Source organism: Bos indicus x Bos taurus, chromosome 16, assembly GCF_003369695.1.
Source record: "Bos indicus x Bos taurus breed Angus x Brahman F1 hybrid chromosome 16, Bos_hybrid_MaternalHap_v2.0, whole genome shotgun sequence".
NCBI lineage: Eukaryota > Metazoa > Chordata > Mammalia > Artiodactyla > Bovidae > Bos > Bos indicus x Bos taurus.
Window position 1 is genome coordinate 66,202,764 of NC_040091.1, and position 13,289 is coordinate 66,216,052.

Sequence of the window (13,289 nt, forward strand, 5' to 3'; positions counted from 1 at the left end):
TATGTAAAATTGATTACAGAATACTTGTCAGGCAATCTTAAATTGTAATTACAGGATATTCTTTTAGAACAGGGTAAGACATGGAAATAATATTGTAGCACCTCATCACTTTGTAGCTAAAGAAAGTGAAACCCAGAGCAGGCAGGTGCCCCATTTCTGATGACGTGGGTTGGTGGTGAGAAGTAGATTCCTGGCCTCCTGACTTTCAGTCTAGTGAGCCTCACTTAATGTCACAAGGCCCATACTTATTCTTTCTCGGTTTTGAGATTCCATCTCTGGTTCCCTAATCTTAGCCTCAGCCATTCTTTCACTTAGGAATGACTACCCCTCACCCTCTCAGGACCAGGCTGTTTCCAGTAATTTGTTATCTTAGACTCTTCTGTAAACTGCTGTCATGCTCCTCCATCATCTCTCCCATTACCACCCATTTATTGACGTATGCATAAATATTTCAGTGTGCATGATGTTTATCATCTCCAGATATTTATGCAGCAGTGGTATTGGATGTCATGTTTAAGAGCTCTTCTACCCCTGGATATTAGTAGAAAACTGGTGTTTGACATACTTGAATGTATATTTGAGGAGGAAATAGAGTCTAAGGCAGATTATGCAAGCGAGAAAGTTATCAGGGAGTTTTCTACGGAAGAGCACCCGTGAAGGAGTGCAAGAAATTACATCGTGATGCAATCACAACAGAGGCCTCAGCGGATCCTAACGGGGGCTTTGATGCTGGGATGGCCTTGAATCGAGGCGAGAGAGCTGTGTGTTTTTCCTTCATAAAGTGGTTACCAGAAGTGGGCTGCAGTGGAAAGGGAGCCTGACCGAGCACGTCAGCTCTCTTGGCTCTGAGCTCAGTAGTCAACAAACAAGAGCAGTTAGGGAAATGAGTGCCTAGGTTCTTGAGAAGGATCTGGGTGAGCACCTGGCATCCCCTGTATGCTGATAATACAGGATTTACAGTTTCTAAACATCCCTAGTCTAACTGAAGAAGGTTGTTTAAAAAGAACAACAACAACAAAGGAAGGTACACAACACATTTTGTGGTCTTCAGGAAGATTTTGATCGAGTGTTAACACCTATTCACAAATGCTCACTTCTGGGTCTTTGGTCTATATTATCTTGTATGCTACAATCATAGAGCCTTGGCGCTAGAAGGGTCTTCTGGATTACCCAATTTAATCATCTCATTTTTCAGGTAGGGAAACATTGTGAATATATTGCCTTTTCTAGGGTCATCCAGGTAAATTGGGATAAAATTAGGCAGCCTATGTTTACCAGATTCAGCAGGTAAAAATAAGGATGCCCACTTACATGTGACTTTCATATAAATATGTCTCAAAATATTTCATGAGTTACAAAAATATTATATATTATTATATAATAATATATAAAATATCTTATATATTATAAAATAATATTCATTGTTAATCTAAAATTCAAATTTAGCAGAGCATCCTGCATTTTATTTGTCAAATCTAACTAGAATTCAGTCAGACCTTTCTCAGTTTCTCATATACTCTTTGTAACTGATTCATTAACTTTTCATAAGAGGTTTTAAAAACATAGCAGAATGGTAAAAATTTTTTACCATTTTACCATTTACCATTACAGATTTTTTAAATAATTTAAAATAGCATATATTCCTCCAAAAATGTTTGGAAAACAAAGATAAATATAAAGGGAAATATGAAAAAATATACATATTTCCTTCTCTCAGAGATAACCACTATGGTTATCTCTGTTTTTGGCATATTATTTCCAGGTTTGGGATTTTAGGCTTAAGATACTCATCTGTACTTATATACAGTTTTGAGTAAAGTTGGGTCTTGAATATCTGATCTTCTTTCACATTTCAACTGAAACAGACACATGGCTTTCCAGCTAGTTTTTTATTGCTGTGATTGCTCAATAATGTCTTGGTATGGCAGGTTATTTTAAAGCTTTTGGGCGGAGTGAGCTTTACAGGGGCATTTAGGTTTATCCTCAGACCTAACTAGAGCAGTATGTGATTTTCTCTAGAAATGCTGGTTAAATATTTAATTGGTAAATGGCTTTTGGCCACATCTGAAATGAGCATGCATCACTCAGTGCCTCTTGTGTGCTTGGTCCTGTGTGTAGACTTTTATTAAAAGTCTATCCCGACTGTTAACTTGAATTTCTTAGACATTCTGCTGCTTCTGAGGGAATATTCATTTTACTCTGCTGTTGCACTGTGTCTTAGTGAGGTGATAATCTCTTTAAAGGTGATGCCATTGTATCTTTGCCATCTCTCTCATCCTTCATGTGCTGTTTTCTTTAAAACACTAAATAAATGGTTTTAAATTTAAAAATCCATAAATGGCTATTTTCTTCAAAATTTGACAGATTCTGCAATACTAAATCAGCATAGTCATATCTTTTTGCCATGCCTCTTTGATGCTCACAGCTGTAACTTATAGATTTGAGTTTTAGTGTACTGTGGTATGTAAACATGCATTTGAAGCATTTTTCAACTATATGATAATGGAATTCTCCAGGCCAGAATACTGGAGTTGGTAGCCTTTCCCTTCTCCAGGGAATCTTCCCAACCCAGGGATTGAATCCAGGTCTCCCACATTGCAGGCAGAGTCTTTACCAGCTGAGCCACAAGGGAAGCCCTCTTGATCACTTGATCACCCCATTTGTATTAATGAATAAGTTCTGTTGTACTGTGTCTTTCCTACCAGTCTTTCCTACCAGATATTCAATACATTCTCATTAAAATTTTAAGCCACCTCTATGAGTGAGTAAAATGACTTCTGGATCTTTCAAGTGGAATCTTCTCATTTCCCACAGAGCCCCCGCCAGTCATCCAAGTGCCTAGTAATGTTACCGTCACTCCTGGAGAAACAGCAGTTCTGACATGCCTTGTCGTCAGTGCAGTGGGTTACAATCTAACCTGGCAGAGGAATGACCGAGATATCAGGCTGACAGATACAGCAGGAATGAGGATCTTGGCTAACCTTTCCCTGGAGCTCAGGAGTGTGAAATTCAGCGATGCAGGAGAGTATCGCTGTGTTGTTTCCAACGAAGGAGGATCATCGACTGAGGCTGTTTTCCTCACCGTGCAAGGTAAGTCCTGACAGTGACTTCTGAGTCATGGTGTCTTTCTGTTTTCCTTCTTTGATCTCTATTCCCTTAAATTGTCTATCTGAGGGTATCTACCCAAACAATTACAGTGTTGAAGAATAGAATGCTTGTGGACCTTGAGGGTATGAAAGTGACTAAGCTGGAAACTAAAACAAAATCCCATGGACAGAGGAGCCTGGTAGGCTGCAGTCCATGGGGTTGCAAAGAGTCGGACACAACTGAGCGACTTCACTTTGACTTTTCACTTTCATGCATTGGAGAAGGAAATGGCAACCCACTCCAGTGTTCTTGCCTGGAGAACCCGAGGGACGGGGGAGCCTGGTGGGCTGCCATCTGTGGGGTCACACAGAGTTGGACACGACTGGAGCAACTTAGCAGCAGCAGCAGCAGCAAATAGTTGACCTTAAACACAGTTAATCCTAGTAATTGAAGACCTTTATTTTAAGGGAGTAGAAATAGAAATAGTCTCTGGATGATTTAATAGGTTTAAAATTTCTTATCTATTTTGTGAACTTGAAAAAAAAAACCTTTTAATTGGTAAAAAATAAAAAGCAAAGTTCCCAATTTGAGTGCATTATTTGTATATTTAATTTACTTTTATGGTTTTAATTAAGTTTTAAGATGTTTCCTATCAAGGTGAAATTTTATTGAAACTTTAACAGAGCTGTTTTTACCTTATTTATCTTAGACGCATATGCAGACACACACACACAAAGAAGCTAATGATAAACCAATCTTAATTGTCTGTATAGACTAAGGTGTTCAAATAGCTCAAAGCACCGGAGATTGAACCCACACTCCCAGCCATGGAAGGCAGTCTTAACTCCTGGACCAGCAGGGATGTCAATGTGGTCTGCTGCTGCTGCTGCTAAGTTGCTTCAGTTGTGTCAAACCCTGTGTGACCCCATAGACGGCAGCCCACCAGGCTCCCCTGTCCCTGGGATTCTCCAGGCAAGAACACTGGAGTGGATTGCCATTTCCTTCTCCAGTGCATGAAAGTGAAAAGTGAAAAGTGAAAGTGAAGTCGCTCAGTCATGTCCGACTCTTAGCGACCCCACGGACTGCAGCCTACCAGGCTCCTCCGCCCAAGGGATTTTCCAGGCAAGAGTACTAGAGTGGGTTGCCACTGCCTTCTAATTGCTACTAAATATGTATGTTAGTCCAGACTAACAAATGAAGATCAGAAGCTATTCCCAAGTATCTCTTTCAGTAGAATCCTATTTGGCTTCTAAATGTCTCTAGAGTCTTAATGTAATGAGCAACTTACTGTTGGCAGTTTTATACTGTTTAGCTGAAAGGTTCAGTTGCTGCCTTAGGAGAGTATTTTATTTCAAATCCTTGATGTGGGAGACTGATTGCCTCAGAATCAGGTCTGGCTACTTGGTTATGGCACTAGAAATAACTTTATAACATGCCTCACTGGGTTATAATGTTGTTGTTTAAGAAACTTACCACCGAGTTTCTTGGAATGCTATTAATGGCAAAAAAGCAAAGTGAAACTACCGTGAGACTTAATAAAATGCTTGACATCTGATTCTGGTTTTCTCACTGGTATTTGAGATATACGCTGCAATCCGACTATATGACTGTGCGTCTTTCATTAGTTAGTCGATCTGCTGAAACCTCTGGGGGAATGTTGCTTTTGTAAATGGTTCACTGCATTTCCAGGTGGTAAACGGCCTAAATATTTGAGTCAATCCAAGTAGTAACTTTAGTTACTAGAGTTTTGGAACTATTTTTTTTTTACCAAACTGATTATTTCAGATAGGATACATGGTAATGGACTTCTGAAATATGACCTTGGTTCTTTCCCTGATGTTCTGTTACAATGGGATTTTAAAAGAATCAGAGCCGTCCTTGTTTCTCCAGGTCAACTGTTTAGTCCTTTAGTATTGCTCAGTCAATTTGAACATTTATGGATGTTCTCAAACATTTATGGATGAAGACTTTTCCAAGGAACTTTTTAAAAAGCAGATTTCTTACTTCATGCCCAGAGATTCTGATTTCACAGGCCTGGGTTAGGGCCTGGAGATCTGCATTTATAACTGACCTCTCAGGTGGTTTCATGGACAACATTTTCCAAAACAATATTTGAATCTATTCTAAAGTATGAACCTATGACATAGAAATGCATATTTTTAAAGGAAACCCTAAAACTTTTATCTTCTTTCTGGTAAATAGACTTATTGTAACCTAACAATTTAAGTTCTGAGGTTAGATGTCATAAAATATACAAAATATAAATACAAAAAACATATGTCATTATATGATTACTGGTTAGCTTGTATAATCTCTGCCTGCATGCATGCTAAGTTGCTTCGGTCATGTCCGACTCTTTGTGATGCCATGGATTGTGGCCCACAAGGCTGCTGTGTCCATGGGATTCTCTAGGCAAGAATACTGGAATGGATTGCCAGGCCCTTCTCCAGGAGATCTTCCTGTCCCAGGGATCGAACCTGGGTCTTCCACATTGCAGGCAGATTCTTTACTGTATGAACTACCAGGAAAGCCCCTATGTATAATCTCTAGTGGTGTAAATCTGTTTAAAGGCATTATTTTTTGGCCTGTCTAGTTGATCCTGAGTTTGAGTGAACAATTTTGATGAAAAATTAGGTTTTAAAAATCTAACAAAACTATATTCTAGAATTTGATAGCACTGTCTATTAAAAATAAGACTCTAGCTTTATTATGCCCCCTGATTATTTTCTGCTTGAATACATTATTGAAAAGCAGTGGATGGTTGATGAAATAAAGTGCTGTACCTAGGATTATAATTCATGAGAATATAAGATGCTTGCCAACCATTGACACTGAAACATAAATTGTAAATTAATTTCACTTTTATGCAGTTACATGTTTTAAAAAGAATAAATCAAAAATAGTTCAAGAAAGCTTAAAAGATATAATAGCTACTTGGATTGAATACACACTAGGAATATTTTTCTTGCTTGCAGAAGAATCAATAGCTCAATTTATAACCTCATTTATCTTGCTCTGCCTCCACAGATCTGTTTGGAAACTTTTATCTGTAATACTTTTAAAAGTTAAACATCCAGACTTTAAAGTTTTGGTAGTAGTTTTATGAAATGTAATTAGCAAGAATTTTCTGGTTAAAAATAGCATATGTCTAGCTACTGCAGCCTTTTCTCATTAACAATAAAATATAAAGACCCAAAAAAGACAAAACTGAAGAATACCAAAAACCAGTTTCAATCTACAGTGGCAAAAATTGGGGGAGGGATTTTATATATTACATATCAAGATTGGTGTTTGTATAAATGAATTCAGTGGAATGAAAATTTCAATTGGTGGTCCATCTTTTTTATGTCCACATGAAAGCAGAGAGGTTGTATCTTTGTTTCTTCATTTCTTAGTTTGCTTCAAAAACAAAATGTTACCCTTGAGGAAGCCAGCACTTAAACCTATCAATAGCGATAACCAGCTAGTTAAGAAAACAGTAGGACGAAAAGTGGGCAGGAAGCCTGGCTGCTGCTGCTGCGTCGCTTCAGTTGTGTCCGCCTCTGTGCGACCCCAGACTCATCGCAGAGCTCTGAACTCTGCCCCCTGCTGTACTGCGGGTTCCCTGCGCTGTACTGCGGGTTCCCACTAGCTGTCTATTTTGCACATAGTACTGTGGATGTGTAAAACCTAGTCCTCCAATTCATCTCACCCTTCCCTTCCCCCCAGGTCTACAGTTCATTCTCTACATCTGTGTCTCTATTCCTGCCCTGAAACTAGGTCCATCTGTACATTTTCTAGATTCCTCATTCATGTGTTAATTTATAACATTTGTTTTTCTCTTTCTGACTGACTTCACTCTGCGTGACAGACGCTAGGTTCATCCATGTCTCAACAAATGACACAATTTCATTCTTTTTTATGGCTCAGTAATATTCCATTGTATATATGTACCACATCTTCTTTATCCATTTATCTATTGACGGACACTTAGTTTGTTTCCATCGGAGAAGGTGATGGCACCCTACTCCAGTACTCTTGCCTGGAAAATCCCATGGACGGAGGAACCTGGTGGGCTGCAGTCCATGGGTCGCTAAGAGTCGGACATGACTGAGCGACTTCACTTTCACTTTTCCCTTTCATGCATTGGAGAAGGAAATGACAACCCACTCCAGTGTTCTTGCCTGGAGAATCCCAGGGACGGGGGAGCCTGGTGGGCTGCCATCTCTGGGGTCGCACAGAGTCGGACACGACTGAAGCGACTTAGCAGCAGCAGCAGCAGCAGTTTGTTTCCATGTCCTGGCTACTGTAAATAGTGCAGCAATGAATATTGTGGTATATGTATTGGTTTCAATTATGGTTTTCTCAGGGTATATATCCAGTGGTGGAATTGCTGGAAAACAAATTTATGGTTATCAGGGAATAAGGGAAAGGGAGAGAGAAATTGGAAGATTGGAATTGACATATACATGCTACTATACGTAAAATAGATGACTTGTAAAGACCTACTGTATATGATAGGGAATTTTATTCAATACTCTGTAATAACCTACATGAGAAATGATCTAAAAATCTAAAAAAGATAAATATAAATATATATATATGTATAACTGATTCACTTTGCTGTACACCTGAAACTAATACAACATTGTAAAGCAACTATATCCCCACAAAATTTTTTTTAAAAAAAGAAAGTGGAAAACAAAAGAGATCAGATAATTACCTTTCCCTAAACCCTTGCAGGTCACATTACCTAGAGTCAGCCACTCAGATGCTCCCTGTGGGAATTTTAATTTTTACTGAGACCATGGACATTTATAAGGCTTCAGTTTTGGCAGCATCATAGGATTTTGAGTCCAACAGCAGCAGAAGTAAATGATCCAGTGGCCTTTTTCCATCACTTTAATTTCCCTCACTGACTGTTAGGTTCATTATCAATTTATCAAAAGAGCCTTGAAAGGAAATGCTGATCTCAGAACCTGGCTGTCAATCAGTTCCACTAATGAGCATGAGAGAATGTGAATGGGTTGATATCCTTATTTCATTGTGCAAATTCCTCGCTCTGGAGGTAATAATGTAACTAGACACAGGAGATTTTCCCAAAAACTCTGTTTACCTCAAGCAGGGTTTATCACAAGATTCAGAAGTACAGCTGTGCAAGCAAAATAACAAACAAAGAGAAGACATTCATAATTATGCTAGGAGGACAAGAATCTGGATTGATACACACATAAATGTGATTGTTGGTGTCAATGGAACTACAAGCAACTTTTTAACTTTGCTGTTCTGTACTTGAAAAAAAAGTAATGGAGATGAATTTTCTTAAAACTTTGTATAAACAGGATTTTGAAAGTTTTGAAAATTCTGGTGTTAATTGTATTAGGGAGATCAAATTATATGTGAATAATATATTTTCTTTGTTTCTTTGCTAAATATTCTATGACTTTGCTTTATAACTTTTATATTTAAAATAATTAAGATAAAATTTAGAAAGTCAATAGGAGATAATGTAAAAATAGGGAATAGTTGAGAAATTAGGAAATACTTTCTCAAAAAAGTGTCATTAGAAGTTTTGACAGTATAAAAAATCATATTTAAAAGCTTATGGGTGTGGAATTTTATAGGATTATATCACAGAGTCATCTATTTTAAATAATTTCTGAACCAAAATGAGGAAAAGCAAAAGGAGAAATGAAGAGTATCAATTGATAATTAAATTAGGTTTTCTTATAATGAATAGCCCAGTAAGGGAGTCTTGAAAATCCCCTTATATTTCCCCTTTGCATTATTTTCACAGGAGTACATTTTGATTTTTAGAAGTCTGAATCCATGTTTGAATAATAAGAATTGAATTTAATTAGTTCATCTGTTTTCCTAGACATTTCAATACATTGAAGTCTTCCTAGTTAAGCTTTTATTTTTGGAGGTTGACCCGAGACACATATATGTCTGCTTTAAATACTAGTGCCATAAATTGTTCTCTTAAAACTTCCAAATCATTACTGGTTGTCAAAAGTTAAGTTTATTCAGTTCCTTCGTTCTTTGATGTCTCAGTGTGAATCAACACACATGAGTAAGATGCTGTCTTAAAATACTAGGTTTTGGTGATTTCTGTACTAGGGATCTTATAAAGAGGATGTTTCAGGTTTTAAGATTTGAAGGAAAATATTCTAGGGGTATTTTACATCATGTATTTCCTGCAGTGAAATCCAAGGAATATGTAGTTTTCCTATAGAAATATTTGCTTTCCTAATTCTTTCTATGCTGACTGTAAACTTTATGAAGAGAAAAGTTTAATATTAACTTCATCTGATGAATGTATTCTACTGACTCCATGGTTAGGGGCAAACTTCTGTTATAATATGATTCAATTCCATACAGTTAAAATGTAAAAAAAAATTAATATTGTGCATTTCATTGTTTTTGTCTTTCATGCAAGGTATCTATATCTTGCATAGATCTTATACCACTTTTTAAAATTTGTTATTTTTTAAACTTTTTAATTTGTACTGAGGTTTGGCCAATTATTAACAATGTTGTGATAGTTTCCCGTGAACAGCAAAGGGACTCAACCATACAGATACATGTATCCATTCTTCCCCAAACTCCCATCCCTTCCAGGCTGCCATGTAACACGGAACAGAGTTCCACGTGCTATATATGGTGCTTGTTGGTTATCCATTTTATTATAGCAGTGTGTACATGTCCATCCCCAATTCCCTAAATATCCCTTTCCCCATCCTTACCTGCTGGCAACTGTAAGTTCGTTCTCTAACTCTATGACTGTTTTTAAAGTACGTTCCTTTTTATCATTTGTTTTTATAGTCCACATATAGGGGATGTCATTTGATATTTCTCCTTCTCTGGATCTCAGATCACTTTAATTGCAGATAGAAAGAACCCTATTTCTCTAAAATTTAGAAGACAGAAACTTTACTGAAATGTTTTTAAGTGGAAGTTATAAGGAAGTTTAAAGAATTAGTTATTTGCATTATAAAAGAAAAAGAGATGTGATGACCTAACAAATACTTCAAGTATATGAGAAATTATTATAAAGAAGTTTTACACCAAGGACATTATAATTTTGAGCAAAACTAGACCATGGGAAAAAAATGTATATTAAGCCAGACCTGATGGATTTAAGTGAGCTAGAAAGATGTCCAGATGTCAGGGAAGTTAAATGATGGAAGCTAATACCTTTTACAGTGCAGGGACTGCTGGATGAGAGGACAGATGAATCAGCAAGCACTTCAATCCACTAAATTATCCAGATGAAACTACAGACATTTAAAAATGTTTGAGAATTTGTGACATACATTATATAATCTAACTCTCACATGTTGTGTGTATTTGTATTGATATCTGTATTTTACCCATAAAGATGAAGAGCCTCTGCGGAGTTAGTGGCTTGCCCTAGGTTATAAAGCCAGCACGTGGCAGAGCCTAGATCTGAACTGGGTCTTTCCATTGTTCTGCATAATATATAGAAATGCCTGTGCGTGCAGTTAACAGGCCTAAGGCACAGGAGGGTAGAAGAAAGTTTAAAAATAGAGAAAGGATTCTTCAGTATCTGTAGGAAATTGAGTACTGAAGTAAAACTTTTTAAATAGAAAAGATACAAAGTGTCTATAAATTGTTGGCACATGAGTCACAAATAGCTGGAAATCTAAATCTAACTAAAAAACTGAAACAGTTTAGTGACCCTTTTGACTTAAGTTCTGGTAGAGTGGCTGGTAAGGAACAGCCTAGCGGAGAGAGAACTGTGAGTATGCACGCAGAGAACCTGTAAGATGACTAGGCTGTAAGCTACATTAGGGCACGGCCCAGTTTTCTTCAGTTTTTTGTCTTTGGTGCCTGACATAATGTTAATTTTTTTATTGACGTATAGCTGCTTCACAGTGCTTGTTTCTGCTGTCCAGCAAAATGAGTCATCCACACGTATGCATGTACCTCCTCTTCCTTGGATTTCCTTCACATTTAGGTCATCGCAGAGCGTTCGGTGGACTTGCCCCGCAGTCTGTTCTCATTAGTTATCTAGAACACGTAGTATTGCACACGTCTGTGAGAAGACTGAACGAGAAGCAGAGTGCTTAGTTAGGTGAAGAAACTATTGCCAAGTCTGAAAAATCCTTTTGTCAGAACATGTACTAACATTTTACTTGATTCTGATTCCCTTGAAACATTGATTAATGTTTCTTTGAATTATTTTATACATTAAGAATTCAACTAAAGAGAAAATTCTGTTTCTAATTCCCTTGAAACATTGATTAATGTTTGAGTTATTTTCTAAATTAAGAATTAAACTAGGAAAATTCTGTTTCTAAAGTTTAGATATTTATAATACAGGAGAAACATAATGACTTGCTATTTTTATACATGAGGAAGGAGCTTTGGTAAATAAAGATGGAATTAGAACTAATGCACAAAGTGGGAGCACTTGCAGGCATATCTGTAGAAGGGTGTGATATGTTAGGGGCGTTTGGTTATTGTGACTACAAAGCTGATCACTGTTATATTGATGGGATCCTCATGTATGCTATTAATTTTCCCATTAGTTGCTCAGTCATGTCCGACTCTTTGCGACCCCATGAATTGCAGCACGCCAGGCCTCCCTGTCCATCACCAACTCCCGGAGTTCACTCAGACTCACGTCCATTGAGTCGGTGATGCCATCCAGCCATCTCATCCTCTGTCGTCCCCTTCTCCTCCTGCCCCCAATCCATCCCAGCATCAGAGCCTTTTCCAATGAGTCAACTCTTCACATGAGGTGGCCAAAGTATTGGAGTTTCAGCTTTAGCATCAGTCCTTCCAAAGAACACCCAGGACTGATCCCTTTAGGATGGACTGGTTGGATCTCCTTGCAGTCCAAGGGACTCTCAAGAGTCTTCTCCAACACCACACCTCAAAAGCATCAATTCTTTGGCGCTCAGCTTTCTTCACACTCCAAATGTCACATGCATACATGACCACAGGAAAAACCATAGCCTTGACTAGATGGACCTTTGTTGGCAAAGTAATGTCTCTGCTTTTGAGTATGCTATCTAGGTTGGTCATAACTTTCCTTCCAAGGAGTAAGCATCTTTTAATTTCATGGCTGCAGTCACCACCTGCAGTGATTTTGGAGCTCAAAAAAAATAAAAGTCTGACACTGTTTCCACTGTTTCCCCATCTACTTCCCATGAAGTGATGGGACCAGATGCCATGATCTTTGTTTTCTGAATGTTGAGCTTTAAGCCAACTTTTTCCTCTCCTCTTTCACTTTCATCAAGAGGCTTCTGAGTTCCTCTTCACTTTCTGCCATAAGGGTGGTGTCATCTGCATATCTGAGGTTATTGATATTTCTCCCGGCAATCTTGATTCCAGCTTGTGCTTCTTCCAGCCCAGCGTTTCTCATGATGTACTCTGCATAGAAGTTAAATAAGCAGGGTGACAATATACAGCCTTGACGAACTCCTTTTCCTATTTGGAACCAGTCTGTTGTTCCATGTCCAGTTCTAACTGTTGCTTCCTGACCTGCATATAGGTTTCTCATGAAGCAGGTAAGGTGGTCTGGTATTCCCATCTCTTGAAGAATTTTCCACAGTTGATTGTGATCCACACAGTCAAAGGCTTTGGCATAGTCAATAAAGCAGAAATCAATGTTTTTCTGGAACTCTGTTCCTTTTTCCATGATCCAGCGGATGTTGGCAATTTGATCTCTGGTTTCTCTGTCTTTTCTAAAACCAGCTTGAACATCTGGAAGTCCACACTTCACATATTGCTGAAGCCTGGCTTGGAGAATTTTGAGCATTATTTTACTAGCGTGTGAGATGAGTGCAATTGTGCAGTAGTTTGAGCATTCTTTGGCATTGCCTTTCTTTGGGATTGGAATTAAAGCTGACCTTTTCCAGTCCTGTGGCCACTGCTGAGTTTTCCAAATTTGCTGGCATATTGAGTGCAGCACTTTCACAGCATCATCTTCCAGGATTTGAAACAGCTCAACTGGAATTCCATCACCTCCACTAGCTTTGTTCGTAGTGATGCTTTCTAAGGCCCACTTGACTTCACATTCCAGGATGTCTGGCTCTAGGTGAGTGATCACACCATTGTGATTATCTGGGTCGTGAAGATCTTTTTTGTACAGTTCTTCTGTGTATTCTTGCCACCTCTTCTTAATATCTTCTGCTTCTGTAAGGTCCATACCATTTCTGTCCTTTATCCAGCCCATCTTTGTGTGAAATGTT

At 38.1% G+C, this 13,289-nt stretch overlaps 1 protein-coding gene across 3 annotated transcripts in view; it reads left to right on the top strand.

The window, feature by feature from the left end:
* The window catches only part of HMCN1 (hemicentin 1), a 537,282-nt gene that overhangs the window by 221,473 nt on the left and 302,520 nt on the right, over positions 1–13,289 (top strand). For all 3 annotated transcript variants that reach the window (XM_027565583.1, XM_027565584.1, XM_027565586.1), the window contains exon 11: positions 2,815–3,090. In XM_027565583.1, the coding sequence (XP_027421384.1) occupies positions 2,815–3,090 (276 nt within the window). The remainder of the gene's footprint in view (positions 1–2,814; positions 3,091–13,289) is intronic.